A 22,560-nucleotide genomic window follows, 5' to 3' on the forward strand; every position below is an offset into this window, starting at 1 on the left:
GAGGTGGAAGGCTTGGGCCAAAAGGAGCTTGCTTCTACTGCTACAATGGTCTAGGGCATAGACAAAATGACTACCCCATATTTTAGCACCATCATCAGGAGGAACTATAAGAGGCAAGGCTGTAAAGGGAGGCAAACCGAGCAAGAGTTGATGCAACTATGAACATGGTAAAAGTGGACCATCGGGTAGGTAAAGAACAAGAAAAGCCACCAAAGGTGATGGCTTGATAAGATCACATCTTGTCAAGATGCTGACAGGTATAAATTCCAAGACGGAACAGAAACAGAAGCCAGAATAGCGGGCAGGGCAATAGAGAGTCCATGAGCAAGTCACCAAGTTGGTGCAGAGAGTGCACAAGGGATGATGCGGACAATGCAAGAAGTCCTGCTCCTGAGAGAGCATTCTGAGGAGAATCCAGACAAGACAAAACTAGTCAAGAAAAGGGAAGAAACTACAGCAAGAAATAGAGACGGTGTGCAAAGGTATATCAACTAAAGAAAGGATATTGAAGTGCCAACTGGAGCCAATTTACAGCCCAAAGTAGCGAAAGTGTCGCAAGAAAGGAAATGGAAGGAAATTCGGAAGGAATATGGATAGGAAAACTGACAAGGGAAAGTACAGAAAAGGAAACATAAGCAAGGAGGAAGAACGAAGAATGTAAAAATTCCAAGGTATGCCCACTAACAAGGAGAAAAGTAGCAACTTCGTGAAGGAATATGACCTATGGGAGGGTCTCAACAAGATGAAACTAAACATCACACTGGACCAAATACTCAATCTAGTTCCCAATTACATGCAAAAGATGCTTCAGGCGCCATGGTACCAAATGAGAAACTAGTGAAAATGCCTTTGTAGGAACCAAAAAATCTGGTAGAGCAGAATGCACAAATGTGGAAACAATCAAGGACAGTGACACACCCATTCCAAAAATGACCATTAAGATCAGAGGGCAGAAAGTGGTAAGGGTCATTCTAGATGGAGGATTAGGAGTGGACATAATATCAGATAGCCTGGAAAAAATCTAGGTATCACATACATGCTCCATTCTTGATGTGCATCGGACTACAGAAGAGTCCGACCACCATTGGAATAATCAAGGGAGAACAAATAGAAGTGGCAAGATGCATGTTCACGCCATGTTCATAGTCCTCAAAATGACTAAGATAGCGGGTGCCTATCCCATGCTCTCGAGAATACCATGGCTCAAAAGTGGAAGAATCAAGCACATCTAGGATACAGACAAGATCACAATCTGGAGGGGAAAAAACAAGGTCTACATTTGGTCTCACGGGAAAAAACAAGCTGAATCTGGCCAGCTGACCGTTGCATGTAGATGATCTAAATTACTTGGAAGGGGTAGAAGAAGAAGAAGAAGAGCAGATCATGAAAGAAAATCCAGCTTTGCTATACCTATTTGAGGTGGATATAGAAAGGATTGTACAGAGATACGATCCAGAAGTCCTGGTGGCTCACCTTGAAATGATACTAAATAAAGCAAGTGCAAAAGAAGATGAGAAAGACACTCAAGATAGTGTGGAAGAATTGCAGGCTTAACAAAAAAAGGTTTTGATGGCTCTCAAACAGGAGGAATCCCAACTTAGGAAGCCAAACATCAGCCCAGCATAGGAAGCGAAACATAAGAGTCTAGGAAGACGAGCTTGAAGAAGTGAACTTGGGAGATGACAAACAGCCCAAAACTGTCATAGTCAGTGTGCTAAACTGAATCAAGAATTCAGAGGAAGACTCCAAGAACTACTCAAATCTTACAAAGATGTGTTCGCAAGCGGGTGGTTGCAGGATTAGGGTGCCCAGTTTTGTCCACTCAGGCACTTGTAAAGAGTAAAAAAATAGGCATTTGTTTACCTTTAGTGGGTGGCCAATGTCTCCTAGCCAACGAAAGAGTTTCCTTTCAAGTTATTTTGTTGCAACATAACATGTAAAGTTGGGAATATAGTTGCATAATCTTATTAAACATTAGATAGTCGAAAGTCCTCATTTCCTTAGGTACAAAGTCAATGTATACACCTTGTTCGAAATTTGGACTGATTCCATAAAATGCTAATATCTTTTACATATAAACTCATATGATATTCCCACTTTGGACCTTATATCTTCACATAATATAGAACTTAACTTGATTTTTTGAGAAAATTGTAAGCTATTTGTCTATTCTCTTTAAATATTTCAAGGTCTTTAAAGTGTTATAATATATGCCACTTTTTGCACCCACAATAACTACAACTTAAAATTCTCAATCTAGATCAAAAGAGTGGTAGATGGTGAGACATTAGTAGAATATGGTGGTTAGTCAAAATTGCAAATCCAATGGTTGGATTTTTAATGATCTCTTTTCAAAAATCTTCTAGGCTATCATAAGGCCTACAAATATTAATAATATAATTAGTAAAATTATATTTGTGATGTAAATCATCTAGAGACTAATGTACTTGTAATGGTGCATCTATGAAAAAAATTTGGATCACTCTAAGTTTGGAAAGATCAAATTTTTATTATTTCATCATATTTTTTTATTAATTAGACTAATTTATATTAATTTAATTTATATTGGGTTAATTTGAGTGCATTTGTATTTTCTATTAGTTGCCTAATATCATTTGAAGTACCTTGCTCCCCCAAATTTGCTCTCCAAGAATTGTCTCAATCCAACATAAACTGGACACCCTGATCTTGCAACAACACTCTCCTGGAACTACTCCAACATGAAGGGGATTGATCCTAGATTCTACCAACACAAGATCAACCTAAAAGAGGATGTAATTCCTATTAGGCAGAGCAAATATAGAATGAATCTCAACTACACCAAACAGGTGAAGGAGGAGATTGATAAGCTGCTGAGAGAGGTTCATCTATCCGGAATAGGGTAGAATGGCTTTCACCAATAGTCATTGTCCCAAAGAAGAATGAGAAGCTAAGGGTATACACTATCACAAGATGAATACTTCCACCATAACAGATCCGTTCTCTCTACCATTCATAGACTCCCTGCTGGACATCGGTAGCAAGTATGGATGGCCTCGGAGGATAAAGAGAAAATAGTCTTCATGATAGAATGGGGGGCTTTGCCTCTAATGTAATTACTTTTGGGTTGAAAAATTCTCCAGCCAAATTCCAAAGGATGGTTTAAGAGAATATACTATCAATATTTAACCACCTTAATGAGGGTGTTCGTGGATGATTTTAGTGTGTTTGGAAAGAAAGAAGCCACATAACACACCTCACCATCTGCCTGGAGAATTGTAGGAAAGCCTAATAATCTATCCAAGTGCGCCTTTGCACAAGTGGATCCCTCTTAGGGTACATAGTATCTATAAAAGGGCTAGCAGTAGATCTGGCCAAGGTCGCAATTATTGTAAACCTCCAGCCATTCAAGAATGCCAAAGAACTTGCCAAATTCCTAGGACTAATCAAGTGACATAGTAGATTCATGAAGTTCCTAGCAAATGTGGTAGTACCTCTATACAATTTGGTTGTGAAAGATGCATTATTGAGCCTTAATCTATCCAAGTGCGCCTTTGCACAAGTGGATCCCTCTTAGGGTACATAGTATCTACAAAAGGGCTAGCAGTAGATCTAGCCAAGGTCGCAATTATTGTAAACTTGCAGCCATCCAAGAATGCCAAAGAACTTGCCAAATTCCTAGGACTATTGCCGAATTCCTAGGACTAATCAAGTGGCATAGTAGATTCATGAAGTTCCTAGCAAATGTGGCAGTACCTCTGTACAATTTGATGGTGAAAGATGTAGAATATGTCTGGTCAAGATCCTGATCAAGAGGCATTCTGGAATCTCAAGTGGATACTATCATCAGCACCCATTCTCCAACAGCCAAACTATGATCTGGTATTTCATGTGTTTGTTAATGCCTCTGATTTTTCCCTTGGTAGTGCTCAGATGCAAGAAGCACAAGAAGGCTAGTTCAGACCAGTTTACTACACAAGCAGGAAGGTGTCCAAGCTTGAAAAGAACTACTCCACCAAAAAAAAGGAGTCATTGGGGATGATCTAATAAATCAAGAAGTTCAAGCACTATTTGTTGGGAAAGGTGTTTAAATTTAATGTAGATTACATAGCACTCTTGTACCTGGTGAACAAACCAGACCTCTTGGTAAGAAAATCAACCAATTGGATGCTTTTGTTTTACAAGAGTTTGAGTTCACTGTAAGACACACCCCCAGAGACAAGCATGTAATAGTAGATTTCTTGTCCAGATTAGAGTCTCGAGAATATTCAGAGGGGTTAAGAGATGACTTCCCAAATGCATAGATCTTTCTTATAGACGAAAAAAAAACCAAGTGGTATGATGAGATGTTGCAATTGCTATTAGACTTGTCCTTTCCGGAGTACACATCCAGAGATTAGAGGAAAAAGCTGACTATCCGAAGCAAGTTGTTCATGGTGCTAGAAGGACAACTCTATAAGATGTGCACTGATCAAATACTGAGAAGATACATCCCCAAACATGAACAATAGGGTGTGCTAGTAGATGTGCACTAAGGAATAAGTTGAGGAAGCTTTTTTGGATAAGTCATAGGGCAGAAAGTAGTCCAGGAAGGATGGTGGTGGCCAATTGCACTAAATGACACGCACAAGTTTGCAAAGTATTGTGATATGTGCCAATAGCTGGGGCAATTAAATGATGCAGACAGAATGCCTCACAACCAATATTCCCAATAAAGCCATTCCAGAAGTGGGGTCTGGACTTTGTCGGCCCATTCAAACCAGTGGCTTAGCAAACAATAAATAAATACATTCTGGTGGTGGCTACGGATCACTGCACAAAATGGGTAGACACCAAGTCCCTAAGAGATTGTAAGGCATCCTTAGTAGCAATTTTCCTTTACAAAACTATCATGACAAGATTCGGATGCCCAATAGAGATAGTCAGTGCATGCGATCAAGGGAGCCACTTTCTCCATGAAGTGATCAAGAAGCTAACAAAGCGACATATGATAATACATTCAAAGTCAATATTCTACTATCTGCAAGAAAATGGGCAAGAAGAATCCACCACTAAAATCCTGAAGGGAATCCTAGTCACGACAGTGAATAAGAAGAGGTCCGACAGGGACACAAATCTGCACTTAGCATTATGGGCATTCCGAATAGCTTACAAGAATGCAACAAGACTTATGCCTTTCAACATCATGGTGTATGGACTAGAAATAGTAGTGCCGATGGAGTTCCTTACAGAGAGCCTCAGGATATTAGTAACAAAAAGGCTCTCTCCAGAAGAATCATAGGTGCACATGATTGAGGAACTTCTTAAACTGGATGAAAGGAGACTTCATAGTGCATGGATAGCCAAAATTGTACAGAAGAGGAGAAAGTTGCAGGTGGACATAAACAAGAAATTCAATATCTTTGAAGAAGGAGAAGAAGTCTTGCTTTTCTCATCAACCTTGGGACTCCACCCAGGAAAATTGAAAATGAGATGGATAGGCCCATTCGCAGTTGATAAAAAAATGGGTACATGAACCTTTGAGCTAGAAAGTCTAGATGGAGAAAGGATAAGGAAACTGATGAATGGGTATAGGCTGAAGCCTTATTATGGAAGAATGCCAGAACAAGAAGGAAAAGTGTATCTAGAAGGAAAAGTATGTTCAGATCTAGATCCGCAGAATGTTTAACAAGAAAAATGCGAGTCCCAGTCAGGAGTCGGAGAATGTCCAACAAGGAGAATCCAAGTCCACTCAGGATCAAAAATCAAGACAAGATTCTTGAGAAAATAAAAATAGAAAAGAAATAAATCCAAACTTAGGCATTACATATGTAAATATGATTAATGTGTGAACCGAGATCGAGGAGCCAACTGGCAGTAGTGTGGAGTTGGCCGAAAAATTGAGGTTGCCATCTCGAAGAAAGGTGCATGGATGGAAAGGGAAACGTGTCGCATCACCATCACCTATTCTTAGCCCCAGCCATTAATGACCTTGTAAATGGTACAACAAGCACTCATGATCAGATTTTGAAAGGGATTTGGGGAAATGAAGGAGATGTTGAGTAATCATGGTTGTACCTAGGGGAGGTGTGCATCATGACAACGGCTCGATACCTTTCCATTGAAGGCACTCTTGGTTAGATTTTGAAAGGGATATGGGTAAATCATGGAGATGTTGAGCGATTATGGCCATACCTAGAGGAGGTGTTCATCACGGCAATGGTTGGATACCTTTTCATTGAAGGCCTAATTCACAAGTCACTTTTGTTTAAAAATTCCTTGCTACCCTACACGCTAAACTCTCTTGCTGTGCTAAACTCTGTTTTCACCCCCGCCTTCTATCCCTGAATCCTAGCACACTCGAAGCCATAAAATGGTAGAATTCGAGTACCTCTCATCCACCTTATACAAGGAGGCGGATAAGCATGCCCAGCAGCTAGAAAAGATGGGATTAAAGAATTTTTGGAGCTACTCTGGGAGGAGCTTCAACATAACTTCAAGGCTGCGGAGCAGTTGGAGTAGCTGAAGAAGTTGAACATCATCACGATCCTATCAGGTGAGAAGAGAGTGTTCAACACTTTGTATGTCATCGTGGTATTCAAATTACCGGGTGAGGGGAGGATAAGATCACACCAGCCTGCCAATCAATGGTGGAGGACCTAATTACGGAGTTCAGTCTGTTGGAGGGCAAGGCCAAGGAGTCTAAGATCATGGGCATGGTAGACGAAGATCGACAAAAGCAAGAGTTTTGTGGTGGAGATCATCAATCTCACCCTCAAACCATATTGCATGTCGAGGACGGCCTTCGGGATGGTGAAGGCCATGGAAGATGGAACAAAGCCTTAGCATGGGAAGAGGTCGTGTATCACAACCTGAAGGACCAGATAGAGAAGATCAACCACCCAAATAGGAAAACAAAATTGTCACATATCTAACAACCCTATTTAAGGCATAAGAAGGACCCAAAAAAGGTAAGGAGGAAGGCCACAAAGAGGATGCAGGGAAACAAGAGGATTCATGTCACGGGGAGGATGCAGGTCCAAAAGAAGATGTAGCTAAGAATCCCAAGGAACAGGAAAGTTCTAGACAAGGAAAAGACCAGGCGATGGGGAAGAAGATGGTTTTTTAATTTGGCAAGAAGAGGACGAGCAAGAAGGGAGGATTTCCAAGGAAGGTACCAATGTGACAATAGAAGCAAAGGGTAGCACGGAAGCTTAAGGAGAACTTTGCTAACATTGGCAAGTCTATCCTCTCACAAAATCTAGAGCAAAAGCAGCAGGAGGCTACAATCACTTCAAGCTTGCAGCTTGCACAAGCATAGTTTAATCTCTTTACACAACCAGTTCTATAAATTTTCCAGATTTCATTGGGGGTGTAGGGAGCTCGCAAAAATTACCTCCAACATTGCATGACAAAGATGGCTCGGAGGAAATGACTAAACCTGCAGGCAACAGTCAAAGAAAAGGATACTGTCATCTAGATGGTAAGGAGCCAACAGAAACCCCTACAAGAAAAGCTCCAACAGAAGGATGGAAGCGGTCCACCTAGATAAAATGCAAAAGCAAATTGAGGAGCTCCAAAAGGCCAATGGAGAGATTCAAAGGGAAATGGAGAATATGAAGGAGGTAATGGCTTGGAAGGAACAAATGGATGTGCAACTACAAGAAAAATTGGACAAGGCCAAGGAAAGCGACACAAGCTTTAATGAAGGGGTAAGCTGCTCTGATCAGAGAGGAGCACCTCAAAGTCATAAAGGAAGTGCAAGTGAGGGTTGACAAAGACAAGATACAATTGGTCAAGGCAAAAGCTAGGCTGGAGGTCTTGTGGATGTAGAGGAATTTTTGAAGGTCTACAAGCTTGAGGTGGAAAAGATGGATCAATGGAAAGGGCACGCAATCGAGGAGGTGTGAGGACAATATCTAAACAAATTCATTGCCATAATGCAAGCCCCCACACCTTCTTGCAAACAAATCGTTCCCTACCATTCACAAGATCAAAACCTAGAGAGAGGATCCAAAAATCTGAATCTAGCTCAGCTACTAATAGGCTTAGAACTGAAAAAAGTCGTGGAAGCATCTACATTTAGCCCCATGGAAGCAGCTGTACCCAGCCCCATGGAAGTAGCTGCACCCAACCAAATGGGAGCAGCTACACCCAACCAAATGGGAGCAGCTACACCCAGCCCTGTGGAAGCACCTGCACCTAGCCAAGTGGAATCAGCTACACCTAGCCAAGTGGGCAAGGAGGTTGACACCAGTGGTAGAGGTGCCAATAAGGAAAAAGAGATACAAATGGAAAATGAATTAGAAGTCTAGAAAAGGAGGTTCACCCTCTTGAAGGGAGAAGGAAAGAAGCCAGCCACACAACCGGAAGGTGTGAGACCCCTACCCCCTCCACGCATTGGAAACCGAGAAGTAGAAGTAGCAACCTCACGTGCGGGGCAGGGTTTCCCACTTGAGCCTCACCCATGAATGTCCGGACAAGAGACTAATCCCTCAGTTCTTCGAAAACCGAACCCGAAAAATAAGCGTCCCGCCCAAAAGCATAGACGATTCCTCCAGGATAATAATTCTAACGTAGTCAAAGGCCTTAACTTTCCTTTTTCATTCTGACCGAACCCGCGGGTCACATTTCTGGATCAAGGGAGCAACTTGCACTTGGATCATAGAGATCAATGCTTTTTTCCCCATCAAGAGGCACAACCGTTGATTCTTTTCCATAGAACAAGGATTATTCGTGATTTACTTCAACTATCATAACTTGAACATAATTGAATTTTAATTATAGGGATCCATCAGTCCAGCCTAACCCCATCCAGTCCCATAGGTTAAAATCAGCCGCCCAACCACTGTATTGATAGGATCCATTATGAAAATTTGGTTATGTTTTGTCCTGGGTACCAGGGAAAAGAGTTCCCAGGCCCCCTAGTCGGCACTCATGCAAAATACAATTAAGACACACCACTTACGCACCTAATATGAAATTGCCTTTTTCAGATTCAGTTGTCTTTAAAGAGAACTTGAAATGAAACCATAGTATTACTGATCATAATCCTTCCAAATATCCAGATCCGATTTCCAACTTTTTCCACTTTCCAACCATAAAATCCAATTTCAGCCATTCCTTAGTTTTCCTATAGCATCATCGGCAAACCAGAATGCACCACCTACTCACTAAGGGGCCTTTTCAATAGTTCCTAGCCCATAGTACCTAGGAGTTTAATCACATAAAAACCATATGGACTCTCAATTGGGGATCAGCAAGATCAACCAACAAGATCCATGTAAAAGAGCCATGAACTTATCCGTTGAAGACCAGTAAGGTCAATCAACTAGATCCATGCCCATGTTCAAAAAACAACTCCAACCCATTTTCTTTCCCAACGCACGTGTGGGTATCTTCGGCGACCCAGAGCCCGAGCATTGTATGGTTAGCACCCAAGCTGGTCAAGCTTGGCCAACGACCTTGCTACGCGAGATGTCCTTCATGACTCTCTGTCAGCTGTTGCAACTTTTTCACTTAGGTCCGCACGACCTCATTCACAAGATGGTCAAAATGCTTCCCTAGCATTCTTGACATAAAACAATCTTTTAAAAAATAGGTTTTATCTACAAATACAGTTCCAAACAGAATTCCCATCTTTTCAAATCATCCACATCCTTTCACATTATTCCTCATCATCTCTTGTCATTCCACATCATTTTTCTCATTGTCCCATTCCACATCATTTCTCATTATTCCATGTCATTTCTTATTATTCCATTCCACGTCATTTCTCATTATTCCATGTCATTTCTCATTATCCCATTCCACGTTATTTCTCATTATTCCATGTCATTTCTCATTATCCCACATTTTCTACATTGTCACATCCAATCACATCATTCCTATATCAACTCACATCTAATCACATCCTTTCCACATCAACTCACATCCAATTACATCATCCCACATCAACTCACATCTAATCCCATCATTCCTACATCCATTCCTACATCCATTCACATCACTCCTACATCCATTCACATCCATTCTCATCATTCCTACACCCATTCACATCCATTCATATCCATTCACATCATTCCTACATTCATTCACATCATTCCTACATTTATTCAAATCTATTCTCATCATTACTACACCCATTCATATCCAATCACATCCATTCAGATCATTCCTACATCCATTCACATCCATTCACATCCAATCACATCATATCACATCCGTTCACATCATTCATTCACATCCATTCACATTCATTCACATCTATTCACATCATATCACATCCATTTATATCCATTCACATCATTCATACATTCATTCGCATTCATTCACATCCATTCACAGTCATTCACATCTATTCACATCATATTACATCCATTCACATCCATTCACAGTCATTCACATCTATTCACATCATATTACATCCATTCACATCATTCTTACATCAAGTCACATTCATTCACATCCATTCACATTCATTCACATCCATTCACATTCATTCACATCTATTCACATCATATCACATCCATTTACATCCATTCACATCATTCTTACATTCATTCACATCCATTTACATCCATTCACATCATTCTTACATTCATTCACATCATTCACATACATTCACATCTATTCACATCATATTACATCCATTCACATCCATTCACATCCATTCACATTCATTCACATCATTTCACATTCTTTCTCTAATTTCTCAAAATAAACTATGCTCAATATTCTTCTTTTTGAATAAAAGATTCATGGGATTTACAAAATCAATTATACCCATATTTCCTCTTTTAGTATAAACACTAATCCATTTATCTAAATGAATCATTTCCATAATTATCATAAATTGAATGATTCTATAAAATTTTTGCATAATCTTTTTTTTATTTTTGGACTATTGAATAATTCTCAAAACTCCACTTTTAGCATAAACATATATATGCCTAGAATATGATAGGAACTCCTCTTCTTGCATTATTTAAAATTATGCATAAAAATAAGAATTATCTCTTTTCTGGGAAATTTAGCGAGAGCTTCGCTGCAATTACTAGAAATGTTCAAATTTTTTAATTGAATTGAAAACTTGTAATGAAAAAATGATAGTCCTCTTTTAAACTAAAATTGAATTATGCATACATAGCATAATTATAACCGTAATTATGATTAATTCTCTACATTAAACTAAAATAACTATTCCTTCTTTCTAAAAAGGTTAGCATAACTTTTTTCCAATTTAGGATGAGTTAATATGATTTTTCCATATCATAAACAAGTTTAACAGAATTAATCATCCTTTTTCCTAGATTAAAAATCATGAAAATAACTAATCTCTTTCTCTATCTTGTCAAGCTTAGAGTTTGGCTTAAGATAAAGAGATTATGAATAAGAATCATCCTTCTACCAATTAGGATCAAGCCATAATAATGACTAATCTTTTCAAAAGAGAGATTTTCTTAAAGAAAACATTAAGATTAAGCATAAAAATTAACATTAATCTAAATAGACATTATGAATCCTTGGAAAGCTTTATTTTAAGAAAAAGACATTGCTTAGAAAGCTTCTCAAGCTTTGGAGGGGTTGAGAAGAAGAAAATCATTGAGAGAATTGAAAAAAAAACATTAAAATAGGGTTTACCTTTGATTTGGGCTTGATTCTTTGGCTAGAAGTGAAGCCTCCAAGCAAGTCCTTGGCCACCAAGAGAGGGAGAGTAATCTCCAAGAGAGGATGGAGGGGAGAGAAGCTCCAAAGCTCTCAAGAGAAGAGGCAAATTAGAGGGATAATAGAAATATGCTAATTTAGAGATAATATTGGCATGGTATTGCTCCCATATCAAAATACAAAGGAATGAGAGTCTATTTATAGGTGAGGGAGGCCACTAGCCAAGTCCAATTGGGTTCTAGAGCCTTCCAAATTCAGTTTGACCGAATTCAGACAAGATTTGGATCAGTTTGGCTCCCTTTTTGATCCAGTTTACACCAAGAGAGAGGAGAGATGAAATATCTTAATTTTTTTGAATTAAAAAAGCCAAACAATGATGATGAAGAAGGCACCTAGCTCAAGTGAATTTCCCACCTTACTGAGGTGTCAAAAATGCATCATTTCACCTAAATATCTCATTTTTTTAAACTAATAAACCTTGTACTCAGTCAACTCTTCATCTAATGTGAGCATTTACTCACTTTTGGGCTATTTTTGTTTATTCATTGTATTTATCTTATCCCAACACTTAGATTAATCCTATTGGCCCTTTGGAACCTTATTTGGACCTTGATCCAAAAATTTCTGAAAATGTGGACCCTTAGGCTAAGGTCTCTTATACACATATTCAATTAATTCCTAATGCACATTGGAAAGTTCATTTTGAACTTCTATTTCATGGGAATTCATCGTAGACATTAGGAGAATTTTTGCATCCAAAATATCTCAATTTTGAATTATCTCTCTCTAGATATTTTCTCTCTCAAGGCCAAAATAGGGTAAAACAAGATGATTACAAGAAGATACTGAAGGGCGGTTCTTACACCTGTACATCTCAAAAGGTGGGGGGAGGAATCTTACATCCTACCCCAGTTAAAAAAACACGAGCTCATCTCGCCAGCTGGAGGATAATCTCTTAGTTCTCTTTCTTCTTCTATTACTTCCAACGTTACTGCCTTGGAAGTAGAAGGCCGATTTGGGAATATCTCTCTTTGACTTCCCCTATTCTGAGGGCAGAGGTCCTGCATTACTTTGCATTGAAGCTGAGGGTTGGTTAGGGGGTCTACCTCTAGGGTTTCCCTGATTTTCATGGGAATGACCTTGATTACTCTGGAAGGAAGGAGCTGGCATCTGGAATCTTGGTCCTTGACTTCCTTGTCTTGAAAACCTTGATCCAAAAGAAGTTTGGAAATCCATAATGCGATGTCCATATCTTTGGCAATTAAAGCATTTAACATCTTTGTTTGAGGGTGGAACTTCTGAAGTTGAATTCCAAGGGATTGTGTTCCGAGAAAAGACCTTTTTTCTATTATGGAACTTCCCATATCCTGAGTTTGACCTTGTTGTCACTTAGGAGGCGGAAAGTTGGAATCACCTTCTAGAGCTAGAAATCTTTTGAAAGATGATGGTGTTGGCTTCGGCGGAACCTTGACAACAAAGGCCTTGGCGAAATCCTTCGCCATCCGCACTGCTTTAGCCATGGAAACTAGCTTGGCATTCTTTACTAGCTTGGCATTCTTTACTGGAGTATCTAAGGGTTCGTTCATTCCCCGAGTGAACCTGGCCAGCATCTGTTCTTCATCCAATGGTGGCGAGTATTTGAGGAGGAGAGAGAATGCTTGGTGATACTCTTCAATAGTTCTGCTCCCCTGGGTTAATTCCAAGAATTCATTCATCTTACTCTCCAGGAATCCAAGAGGACAGAATCTCTTCCTTAGGTAAATCTTAAGATCGTTCCATGTCTTGGTGTTCCGATCCAGATGGTTTGTCTCGCAGTGGTTTCTCCATGCCACTTTGGCTGTTTCTACGATCTTCATCCTGGCAAGAGCCACCTTACTTTTTTCATTGTAGCCAGTAACATCGAAGTACTCTTCCATAGCTTCAATCCACTTCTCTACTGTTTCTCCCAAGTGCTCCCCTTCACCTTTGAAAGGTCCAGGCTGAGATTTATAAAGAGCTTTACGAACATCTGGGCCGAGCTCTTCCTCATCGCGTCGGGGGCTAACATCTCTACCATGATGACCTTGATCCATGATCCTATTAATACGAAAACTCCATGTTAAGTCCCTTTTTCCAACTTAACCAAGAGTACACTCAGGTGAAAAGATTACTTCAAATCTGAAAGGAATGAAACTCCCACATGCTTATAGAGTTTGGGTTAGTAATTAGCGCTCAGTGCAGATTCTACAAGTCTCTTGGTGCTTAAGAGGCCATGGAAAAATTAGTAATTAGCGCCCCCAATGCGGATTTTTCAAGTCTCTTGGCCATGGAAAATCCGGGCCTTCCCCCTACCATCGTACTACCCAAACGTGCTCCGATGGGGACCAAACTTTGCAAGCATGTGGGGAGGACCCACGCCCACATGCTTGTAAAGTTTGGTCACAATCGAAGCATGTTTGGATTAGTAATTAGTGCCCAGTTGTGGATTTTTCAAGTCTCTTGGTGCTTAAGAGGCCATGAAAAATCCGGGCCTTCCCCATACCATCGTAACCAAACATACTCTGATGGACACTAGACTTTGCAAGCATATGGGGAGGACCACCTCCACATGCTAACAAAGTTTGGTCACAATCAGAGCATGTTTGGATTAGTAATTAATGCCCAATGCGGATTTTTCAAGTCTCTTGGTGCTTAAGAGGCCATGGAAAATCCGGGCCTTCCCCATAGGATCGTACTCAAACATGCTCCGATGGGGACCAAACTTTGCAAGCATGTGGGCAGGGCCCACCCCCACATGCTTGCAAATTTTTGTCATGATCGAAGTATATTTAGCACCCAATGTGGATTTTTCAAGTCTCTTGGTGCTTATGTGAAATAGGCGCCTCCTTCATGAGGGGAATTCCCCCATACTGAGGTGTCAAAATTGCATCATTTCATCTAAATATCTCTCTTTTTTAACTATTAACCTTGTCCTTAGTCAACTCTTCATCTTATGTGAGTATTTACTCATTTTTGGGGGATTTTTCTTTTATTCTTCTATTTATCTCCTCCCTACATTTGGATGAATCTTATTGGTCGATAGGAACTTTAATTTAAAATTTTGAAAAAATCTTGACCCCCAGGATAATGCCTTTTGAACAGATTATACTTAATTTCTAATGCACCTTCTGAAAATCTTTTTGGACTTCTGTTTTGGGGGAACTTATTTTAATAAGAAGAGATATTTTTCCATCCAAAAATATTTAAAAACTGAATTATCACTCTCTAGAAGATTTTCTCTCTCTAGGCCAAAACTGGTAGAAACAAGATCTTTTATATTTTTGAAGAGGGATTTGACTACAGGGGAAGATACTGGACATCCTGAGAGGCTGGGGAGGAATCTTACATGTTTGGAGAAACTCTTATGTTCTCGTGCCAGAATGATGTCACTCTAACAGTGAGTTCCACAGTTAGGCTATCTTTCCTTTTCTTGCGTTCTATTGAAGCCCACAAACTTTTCGATTTTGGATCATCCTGCATTACTTTTTCTCTACGTCCAACCGCTGGAGCAATGTTGGACCTTCTGATTGACAACATCTTCGACGTTGTGCATCCAAGCCATTTCTTTGTTTCAGGGGATACCAGCATAGCTAATGTTGCCCTCTTTGCAGCTAATTAATCTAACCTGTGCACCTCTTTCACTTTCTGTAGGCCATCTCTCAGGTTAGAAAGTAGTGTCTCTTGTGCTACGTGCATCTCCTGAGGTGTTGGCAGGGTTGTCACTCTATGATTTTTAGGGTGCAAGGTAAAGCTTCTAATGACATGAGACTTGTACTCATCTGAATGGCCTGTCGTTGTTGTCGTGAATTCTCCCACCAATCGATTGGCCCCACAGCTCATGTTCTTTGCTCCGATGGCAATGTTCGAATGCGTCCATCTGCATCCGCTTCCTGATGCTGCTCCATAAGGAGTCTTATGTATTCTCATTGTTTCTCCCTCCGCATACATTGCAAAAGTGTCTTGCATTGCTGTGAGATTCCTCCCTCCAGCTTTTTGAGGTGTGCAGGTGTAAGAATCTGTGATTTCAGCAGAATGACATGGATATACTTTCTCAGAGAGAAAAGTGAAGTGTTGGGAAAGTTTATGGATTTCAAAGCTTTTGCAGAGAAGCAATATGGTTCATGGATAAAGTGTTTGAGGACAGATGGAGGTGGTGAATACACCTCACATGCTTTTGAGCATTTCTTGAGAAAGCATGGTATAAGAAGACAATTGACTTGCAGGTATACACCACAGCAAAATGGTGTTGTTGAGAGAAAGAATAGAGTCATTTGTGAAGTGGCCAGGGTGATGCTTAATGAAAAGAGCATGCCAGATTATTAGTGGGCAGAAGCATGTGCTACTGCAGTGTATATATTGAATAAGACACCTACAGCAGCCATTCATGGAAGTACGCCAGAGATGCGGCTTACAAGTTTTAGGCCGCCAGACATTGGACACCTCAAAGTTTTTGGATGCATAGCTTATGTACATGTGCCTGATGAGAGAAGGAGGAAGTTGGATCCTAAGGGCAGAGAAGTGTGTATTTGTTGGTTATGCACAGGATCAAAAGGCATATAAATGTTACAATCCACAAACTAGGCAAGTGGTTATCTCACGAGATGTGGTGTTTGATGAGCTTGCTATTTGGTACAAAGCAAAGGATGAGGGTGTCATTGATTCACTTGATGCTGATGTGCATGTGAAATTTCCACAAGCAAGTTTTAGTTCTATTTCTATGTCTGGGCCAGCAGAGGCTGAGAGTAGCACTGTACGGATGCTTGAGGCATGAGAGTGTGAGCACTGGCTGTGGATAAAGGCAAAAAGAAGGTTGAAGGAATTGGAATTACAGGTTATGATTCATCAAGTTCAGAGAGTTTGGAAGATATAGATGTATGAATGTAAATGTGGATCTGGATGTGCGAATGAGGATGTGGATGTGGATGTGGATGTATGAATATGAATGTGGATATGGATGTGTATGTATGGAAGTGGATGTATGAATGCCGATGTGGATGTGTATGTATGGATGTGGATATAGATGTGGATGTATGAATGCAGATGTGGATGTGGATGTGGATGTGGATGTGGATGTGGATGTATGAATGTGGATGTGGATGTAAGAATGTAGATGTAGATGAGGATGTGGATGTAGATGTGTGAATATGAATGTGGAATTGGATGTGCGAATGTGAATGTAGATATGGATGTGGATGTGGATGTATGGATGTGGATGTGGATGTAAATGTGGATGTATGAATGTGGATGTGAAAATGGATGTATGGATGTAGATAGGGATGTGGATGTATGGATGTGGATGTATGAATGTGGGTGTGGATGTGGAAATATGAATGTGAATGTGAAAATGGATGTATGGATGTAAAAGTGAATGTGGATGTGTATGTGGAATAATGAATGCGAATATGTATGTGAATGGATATGAAGTCGATATGAGTGAATGGATGAGATGAGATGTCATGTGAATCAGAATGTGAATGAATAATATATGATGTGAACGAATGAGATGTAATGAGAAATTATTGTAGAAACTATATTTGTGAACTGTTTGTAAATGACTGTTTTATGTCGTCAAGAATGTTGGGGAAGCATTTTGACTGTCTTGAGAATGTGGTCGTGGAGTCCTACCTGATAAAGTTGCAACAGCTGCTGACGGAGAGTCAACGGAGGACGTCTCGCATAGTAAGGTCGGTCGAGGTCTTGACCAACCTCGGTTCGATTTAAATGGTGAGCTTCCGGCACGGTGGATGAGGGACCAAGGAAGCAGCCTATGAGTAAAGCGCTAGGTGACCTGCGAAGGATCCTAGAGGGTGCTGACCATACGGTGCTCGGGCTCTGGGTCGTCGCAGATACCCACACGTGCGTCGTGAAAGATATTGGAACAAGGAGTAAGAGTTGTTTTCTAGAACTGGGCATGGATTGGGTTGACTGACCTTACTGGTCCTCAACGGATGAGTCCATGGCTCTTTTATATGGATCTGTTGGTTGATCTTGCTGATCTTCAATGGAGATTCCATTTGATTTTTGTAAGTGATTATATTGCCGGGTACTATGAGCTAGGAACTATTGAAAAGGCCCCTGAGTGGACAGGTGGTGAGCATTCTGGTTGCCAATGATGCCATAGATACTCCGATGAAGGAATGATTGGAAATTAAGATTCAACCGGATATTTTGGAGGATTGTGATCAGTGATACTATGGTTTCATTAAATGATTGTTTTTAAAGATGGCTGAATCTGTGAAAAAAAGCAATTTCATATTGGGTGTGTAAGTGGCATGACTGGTGTTAAATTTGCATGAATATCCGGCTAGGGGGCCTAGGAACTCTTTTCCCTGATACCCGGGACAAAACCTAACCAAATTCTAAATGGGATCCCATCACTACAGTGGTTGGGTGGTTCGCTAACCCATGGGACTGGATGGGGTAGGCTGGACTGATGGATCCGTAAAATGAGACTCCTTTCTATTATTACGATAGATGAAGTAAATCCCGGATAGTAATTGTTCTATAAATAAGAATCAATGGCTGTGCCTCTTGATGGGGGGAAAAAAGCGTTGATCTTTATGATCCAAGTGCAAGTTTCTTTTAAAAGATTGTAAATAGTGTTGGATTTATTGAAAAATTGTAAATAGTGTTGGATTTATTAAAAGATCTTTGCACATGTAAAAATTGAACTTTTTCAATTTCTTCCATTCCAAGGTGAATCAAGATACCAATATCACCAACTATCAGTGTTTTAAGACCACCATGCACTAGTCCCACTAGTGTGGATTCCATTTTTTCAATCCGTTTAGGTTCTCAATAAACCAAAAAAAAGTTATGGAGCATGCCCTTGAATGGGTATGCAAAATTTTAGCACAACATTGGAGGTCCCTTAAACCATACCAGATGTTCTCAATTGGATGCGTCCTATGGTTGAGGAGAAGCTCATGTACTATACTTTAGAATGATTACTTGGCTGCATGTATGTGCATAACAAATTTTTGATGTTTTTGCATAGTGTTATAACATATGTTATTTAGAACACATACCTCACATGCCACATCGAACTTGTAATAGTTTAATTATTAGATTATAAATTTTACTTCTGTGTTTTTTTGGTCTCATATTGAAGATTGGAATGTGTACTACTACTTGGATACCAAGTTTGTTAAATTCCATTGAGCAATGCATAAGTTATGGGTCGGGCAAGTTACCTATATACAAAAAATGCCTTGAACCTCACCAAAAATGGCTACACCCAAGCATGCATTGACCCTAAAAGCATTGGATAACCATAATTTCTTTAGTTGGAATATGGCCCATGCAATGGGCCAATGCTGAGTTAGTTCCAAAGAGATCCCTTGTGCCACCCTTACGATGTGCCAAGGCATCCAACTCCATGACATGCTACATACAAACCATATTTTAGTAATCAGTCATGCCATGAATAGGAATAAAAAACTGGGGATTATTAACTTACCGAGTGTAGTTCATCAGATGCTATCACATTTGGCTGCTCAATGTTAATTGACAACTTGTGTTCCTCCACCAATTGTTGAGGAGGTGAATGCACCAAGCTGACTTGGGGCAAGCTAGCTTGTACTTCTTTGAATTCCTCCTCAGGCACTTGACCCTGTTCTGATTCTTGTATTTTCCCTTGAACAAATTGGACAACACTCTCTAATACCATACCATTAATTGGTACAAGTTGGTCCGCCATGTATTGAGAGGATCTATTGTTGTCAAGTGGAAAATCTAGCCCAATGGTAAGGAGAGATAAGCACTCATCTTGCTTTACTTTAAACATTTTTTCTAAGTCCTGCAAGAAGAGAAACTCCTCTCCATCTACCACTATGGAGCTAAGTGTACTTAGTGCTAACTCGGGCATATCTAGTGCTGCCCTTATCTCATCGGCCTCATCTACGACGATGGGTGTATCCACAACTACCATTACTAAGATGAACCTTCTCCACTGGCCCATGAGGTGGTACCTTCATCTGTTTCTTCCTCTTCATGTTGTTGAAGAAGAAACAAGGCCAGATCTTGCTCCACAACTTGATCAAGGAGCTCCGGATTTGGATCTACCTCTTTGCCTTTAACTAAATCGACCAGGGCAATGTCGCCACCAACATCAACCTCATCATTGGAGTCTTGTTTATTCAACATGAGAATGAATGTTGAGATCCATGACAAAAAGTTTGTGCTCGTGTTTCCCTTACCAAGACAAACCATTTCCTGAGTGGAGAGCGCCTTGAAGTGCCCATCTTCTTGTACAACTTCTTGGTACCTACGCAATCTCTTAGGATAGTTTGAATCAATTTTGTTGATGTAGTGTAGAAGCTCGCACAAGGGACCCAGAGAGTGTTACTGTCGGGGATGATCATAGAAAAGAGCTTTATGTATGTTTCCGCGTACTCCAAGGTCTGCTTCTTGTAGTCATGTTCGGTGAGGAGGATAGTTGCTTCGAAGTCAATGGTGCAAGAGAAAATGTGAAATATCTCTTGTTGGCAAGCCCACTTAGTCCTCTCTAAGAATGTAAGAAAGTTCTCATACGCCATGGAATGATCCATTAGGATTGGGATGAGAGTGCAAGCCAAGATGTAGGGAATATATACTAGCAAACGAGAGTGCTAGTGATACAAATGACGAAAATGAGGGAGGTTCCCTATTTATAGAAAAAATCAAGGTTTGAAATTGAAAATTTCATACTTAATGAAAAAGGGTCGACCACCCAAAATAATTTATTAAACGTATTCATTTTAATTAAAATACTTAATCCAAGTAATATATTTAATCAAACATAACCAAATAATAATTTTGTACAAACGTATCCAAATTGAACTTATTGTGATCATTCAAGCTTTGATCCAAATAGTCCGTGCCATTCATTACATTATCAATCAAAAAGGGAAAAGTTGGATTACAATGAAAAAAAATTACATTGACATTACCCAATTACACTCCTAATTGCAATTCCACACCCCCGTACCTCCAAGAATCACAAACCATGAAATCTACATGAACACATATCAACAAATATCACCAAAGCATGGATGGTTAGAAAAATCAACACAAAAATGAAATAGGAAAAAGCTAATAGCTTTCTACGTTCTATCTTCTTCAAGCTTGCATCTTGTACTTCCTCAAATCCCATGATTAGTAGGTATTCTCAAACGTCTGCTAGCTTCCATTCTTTGCTAGCATTGACAAGGTCAATGGTGCCATTGGGTAGTTTGAGTGGTAGTTCTATGGGTGAATCAACACCCTCACATGACTGCAATGGTATCCACTCCCCCTTTTTCTTCATCCATCGCTTGTAGTGGAATTAGATGTATAAATTTGTCAATGAGCATGCTTTCAAAAATCAAAGTGTGATACTTGAAATCACAACTCTGCAATAATATACATCTCCCTTATGCACCCCTTCCACTATATCCCATGCATTTCCAAATAAACCATTCATCTTCTGAGATTGCAATTATTTGCAAATAAACATTGCTGGAGTGGCTTGTGGGCAAGGACTTACAAAACACGTGCACAAAACGATGAATGGGACTTACCGAGAGGGCTTTGTAAATTTTAAAGAGGATTGGATATCACTAATCATATTTTGTTTAAACACATCTACACTCCATTTGTATGGGATTGGCCACTCTATACAGCCTAATGAGGCCTAGAGGGAACTATGTAAGAGTGTGTGAAAAAGAATATTCTACTACCAAGAAGTGTCCTAGGGTTCTTGTTGGGAAATAAAACCTCACCTATGGTGGAATGGAAAGCACTGAAGGTCCGTGTTATGCTCTTCAATGGTTGTTCCTCTATATAACTTGATGGGAATATGTCTGCATACACAAAACCACTAAAAAAACGAAGTGAACAACAAGGATATAATAAAATGATTTGAATAGAACCACATTAGTAACAAAATACTTAAAATTACAAGGAAACTTGGTTTTTTCCATTTGATGAGGAAGATGAATGTTTGAAGCCATGTAGACATGTTGAACCACTGCACCATGACTTCATTTCGAGTTTTCTTGAAAGCTAGCAATATTCCCTTCCAATCATGTTCCAAAACACCACAAGATTTGACTCTGTGTGGCCCTCTTGAGTGTGGCTCTAAGTAAACCAATCATTAACTCTGAATCTCTCTCCAACCCACATACCTTGCTCATTCCTAGAGTTGTTAAGAACATACTGAGAGATGGAATCACTAGGTCTCCTATTCGATGTTTCCATGGCTGAGAACTTGTTTACAAGAGGATAAAGTGACTTAAGTGGGATTAGAGGAGGAATAGGGAGGTTAGAAGGCTACTAGAGGATTAGACAAGAGCTTATAGAGACACTAAACCTTGCAACAAGATTTACAAGTAATTAGAAGAGGGATTAAAGAGGTTATTGTAAGATTAGTAGAGATATGGAAGCTTGGAAGAGGGTTAGAAACTTGCTACAAGATTAAGGAGAGATTAAAGACACACAAGAGGATTGAAGAGAGATTACAAGCTCATAGTAAAGATTATGAAGAGATTAGAAGGCTATATGCAAGATTAGAGAGGGATTATAGAGGTTATAGCAAGATTAATAAAGATATGGAAACTTGCAAGAGGGTTTGAAACTTGCTCCAAGATTAAGGAGAGATTAAAGACATATAACAGGATTGAAGAGAGATTACAAGCTTATAACAAAGAATAGAAAGAGATTAGAAGGTTACATGCAAGATTAGAGAGCTCTAGGACTAATGGTTTATAGGTGTAATTAGTTTAAGAGCATAGAAAGGGGCTAGGAAGCTTGGTGAATCCTTTTTTCACTATAGAATAATATGGAAACACTTTTTAGGGGATAAAATCACATTTTTGGAGGGGAAAATTTAATTTTTAGGGCTACTTTTTGGCTGTGCAGATTTGATGGGGCCCAAGGGAGGTGAAGTGATACTAGTGG

At 39.8% G+C, this 22,560-nt stretch overlaps 1 protein-coding gene across 7 annotated transcripts in view; it reads right to left on the minus strand.

The window, feature by feature from the left end:
- Positions 1 to 20,481: 20,481 nt before the first annotated feature.
- LOC147636790 (uncharacterized) overlaps positions 20,482 to 22,560 on the minus strand; it is an 89,594-nt gene continuing 87,515 nt past the window's right edge. For 2 of the 7 annotated variants that reach the window (XR_015266235.1, XM_086800334.1), the window contains one exon: positions 20,653 to 21,464. Coding sequence is in view for 2 of the 7 variants with exons in the window: in XM_086800332.1 (XP_086656458.1) it covers positions 21,286 to 21,464 (179 nt within the window). In the remaining 5 variants the exon portion in view is untranslated. The other 5 variants (XM_086800333.1, XR_015266241.1, XR_015266243.1 and 2 more) reach the window with 5 other exon arrangements.

Source organism: Cibotium barometz, chromosome 7 (genome assembly GCF_041138505.1).
Source record: "Cibotium barometz isolate CiBa-2024 chromosome 7, ASM4113850v1, whole genome shotgun sequence".
Taxonomy (NCBI): Eukaryota; Viridiplantae; Streptophyta; class Polypodiopsida; order Cyatheales; family Cibotiaceae; genus Cibotium; species Cibotium barometz.